The sequence below is a fragment of the Mandrillus leucophaeus genome, unplaced genomic scaffold (assembly GCF_000951045.1).
Source record: "Mandrillus leucophaeus isolate KB7577 unplaced genomic scaffold, Mleu.le_1.0 Scaffold48, whole genome shotgun sequence".
Lineage (NCBI taxonomy): Eukaryota > Metazoa > Chordata > Mammalia > Primates > Cercopithecidae > Mandrillus > Mandrillus leucophaeus.
This window is the reverse complement of record NW_012105142.1, coordinates 902,486-905,771: the sequence shown is the minus strand read 5'-3', so window position 1 is coordinate 905,771 and position 3,286 is coordinate 902,486. Positions and strand designations below refer to the sequence as shown.

At 50.1% G+C, this 3,286-nt stretch overlaps 1 protein-coding gene across 1 annotated transcript in view; it reads left to right on the top strand.

Annotated features, from left to right (window-relative positions):
• NUDT19 (nudix (nucleoside diphosphate linked moiety X)-type motif 19) overlaps nucleotides 1-1,450 on the top strand; it is a gene marked incomplete at its 5' end in the record, with an annotated part of 33,304 nt that extends 31,854 nt beyond the window's left edge. The window contains one exon of the mRNA XM_011995282.1: nucleotides 1,262-1,450. Within this exon, the coding sequence (XP_011850672.1) occupies nucleotides 1,262-1,450 (189 nt within the window). The remainder of the gene's footprint in view (nucleotides 1-1,261) is intronic.
• Nucleotides 1,451-3,286: the final 1,836 nt, after the last annotated feature.

Here is a 3,286-nt window from a genome sequence, read left to right as displayed (position 1 = left end):
TGGCGGGCGCCTGTAGTCCCAGCTACTCGGGAGGCTGAGGCAGGAGAATGGCGTGAACCCGGAAGGCGGAGCTTGCAGTGAGCTGCGATCCGGCCACCGCACTCCAGCCTGGGCGACAGAGCGAGACTCCGTCTCAAAAAAAAAAAAAAAAAAAAAGTGTTTTCTGCTAGCGCCAGGGTTGGAGGAGGGCAGGTTAGAGTATAAATGCGGACCCCTTTCAACCTTGGGGAGACTGGGTGACTGGAGCCCCAGGGCAGTGAGTGTTTTGACTGTGGGAGTGTAATATACAAATATTTCCATTTTCTGTGAGCCATGTTGTAAAACGATTGGGAAATACAGAACTGTAGCACAGGATCTAGTCAAAGAAAAAAGGGTCTCTCCAAACCAAGAACTGGGAGAAGTCTATATTATCCATCTTTGTGGATTGGGAACTGTTTTGGGACTTTCTGTTTAAGATGGGGTCTTGCTATGTTGCCAAGGCTGGGCTCCAACTCCTGGCAAGGGATCCTCCCATCTCATCCTCCCAAGTAGCTGAGACTACAGGCACATGTCACTGCACCTGGCTACAAGACCTCCTGTTTATTTTATTTTATTATATATATTTTTTGAGATGGAGTCTCACTGTGTTGCCCAGGCTGGAGTGCAGTGGCATGATCTCAGCTCACTGTGACCTCTGCCTCCTTGCTTCAAGCGATTCTCCTGCCTCAGCCTCCTGTGCAGCTGGAATTACAGGTGCCGGTCACCATGCCTGGCTCATTTTTATATTTTTAGTAGAGACAGGGCTTCACCGTATTAGCCAGGCTGGTCTCGAACTCCTGACCTCAAGTGGTCCACCCACCTCAGCCTCCCAAAGTGCTGGGATTACAGGCCTGAGCCACCTCGCCCAGCCAGGACCTCCTGTTTAAATCAGGTCCTGTCGTTTTCCACCTCTTTTTGGCGAGGTCTTGAGCTTTCAGGTGAGTTGGCCATACCAGGTGCCTTGACTGGAGATGAGGCCTTGTCAGCCTAATTTCAGGAACAGGTGAACATCATGCACTTGCAGCTGTGTTTTTCTCCCGACTGGCAGCTACACACCTTTCCTTTCCAACCATCCTGCCTGAGAGTTTAAGTGCATGTTATCTGTGGGACCTCGTGCAATCCAGTTTTCTTATAGAACTACATGCTTACGTGAGCATTCTGTTCCCCAAATATATAACTCCACAATTTCCATGCTCTCTCCAACTGTTGCAGTCTTTTGACATCTTGCTAGATCCCTTACTAGCAAATTAACTCATTTCGACTCGGAGAGCCCTGCCAGTTGAAGGGCAGCTGGGAAGAAACCCAGGACCAGGAACCTTTCCAGAAGGTGCAGATCAAGTGGAAATGTTGCCAGGAGGCCACGAAGAGCCAGGGATTCGTGGCTGACCAGGACTCTTCCTCACCACCAGGGCTTCCAGCTCACAGCATTTAAGGGGTGTGGGCTGGCCTAGAGAAAGCAGGAAGACAGGGGCCCCCTGGCAGGCAACAAGGACCAACTGAGGGCCCGGCATGGTGGTTCATGCCTGTAATCCTAGCTGCTCAGGGGGCTGAGGCGGAGGATGGTGTGAGCCCAGGAGTTCGAGACCAGCCTGGGCAACACAGTGAGACCCCATCTCTACAAAAAAATTTAAAAATTTTCCAGGCGTGGTGGTGCGTGCCTGTAGTCCCAGCTACTTGAGAGGCTGAAGCTGGAGGATCAACTGAGCCCAGGAATTCAAGGCTGCAGTGAGCCATGATTGTGCCACTGCACTTCAGTGTGGGCAACAGAGCCATACCCTGTCTCTTTGAAAATAAAATGATGAACTTGTAACCACCTAATGGGTTCACCTTGCCCACTGCCTAGACAGAGCCAATTTATCAAGACAGGGAATTGCAATGGAGAAAGAGTAATTCATGCAGAGCCGGCTGTGCGGGAGACTGGAGTTTTATTATTACTCAAATCAATCTCTCCGAGCATTCAAGGAACAGAGTTTTTAAAGACAATTGGGCGGGCAGGAGCTTGAGAAGTGGGGAGTGCTGATTGGCCAGGTCGAAGATGGAATCAGAGGTTGTCCGTGTTTTTCTTGCTGTTGTCTGTTCCTGGTTGGGATGGCAGAACAGGTTGAGGCAGATTATCGGTGTGGGTGGTGTCAGCTGATCCACTGAGCTGATCCAAGGATTGTTGTCTCATGCTTCCCTAAAATGTATAAAACCAAATGAGGCAGGAAAATAGGGTCTGGAGACAGGGAACATAAGGCCGATTCACACTTCAGCTATAACGGGAAATATCGTCTCCATAGGGCATACACCCAGCAAATGACTTCATAACTTTACTGCACCGTCTTCATTTACATCGGGCATACTCCAAGCAGAGAGTATTTAAATTCACGAAAATTCTGTAACGGGGACTTTGAGCCCCTATGCTCAGGTCCGCTCCCGCGCTGTGGAGTGTACTTTTGCAATAAAACCCTTTATTCCTCCCTTGCTTTGTGTGTGCGTTTTGTCAAATTCTTTCTTCAAGACACCAAGAACCTGGACACCCTCCAACTTTAACACAAGCTGTGCCCCGACCACCTCTGGCAAATGTCATTAGGACTTCCTGTGTCAGGGGCGCATGTCCTCAACCTTGGTGAATTTTTTTTATTTTTTTTATTTTTTGAGACAGAGCCTCACTCTGTCACCCAGGCTGGGGTGCCGTGGCCTGATTTCAGCTCACTGAAACCTCTGCCTCCCGGGTTCAAGCGATTCTCCTGCCTCGGCCTCCCAAGTAACTGGGATTCCAGGCATGGGCCACCATGCCTGGCTAATTTTTCTATTTTTAGTGGAGACGGGGTTTCACCATGTTGACGATGCTAGTCTCCAGCTCCTAACCTTATCAGGGGATCCGCACGCCTCGGCCTCCCAAAGTGCTGGGATTACAGGCCTGAGCCACCTCGCCCTGCCGGCAAAATAAACTCTCTGAATGAACTGACACCTGTCTCACATTTTCAGGGTTCACAGGCTTTTATCAATTTTGTTTCAGAGTCAAACCATGGACTGAATTCCTTCCCAAAGTTAGTCGGGCTTCCGCCCAGGCATGAACAAGGACAGCTTAAATTAGAAGCAAGATGGAGTTGGTTAGGTCTGATTTCTTTCACCATCACAATTTCCTCAGTTACAATTTTGCAAAGGTGGTTTCCAACGGACTGAGCCGCGCGCGGCCCCTCTACCCCTCCCAGGAACAGGCGAGTGTCCTTGGGGCCTGGGGGTTCCTGCTAGCGGCAAATGAGCGAATCACGCTACCCCAAGC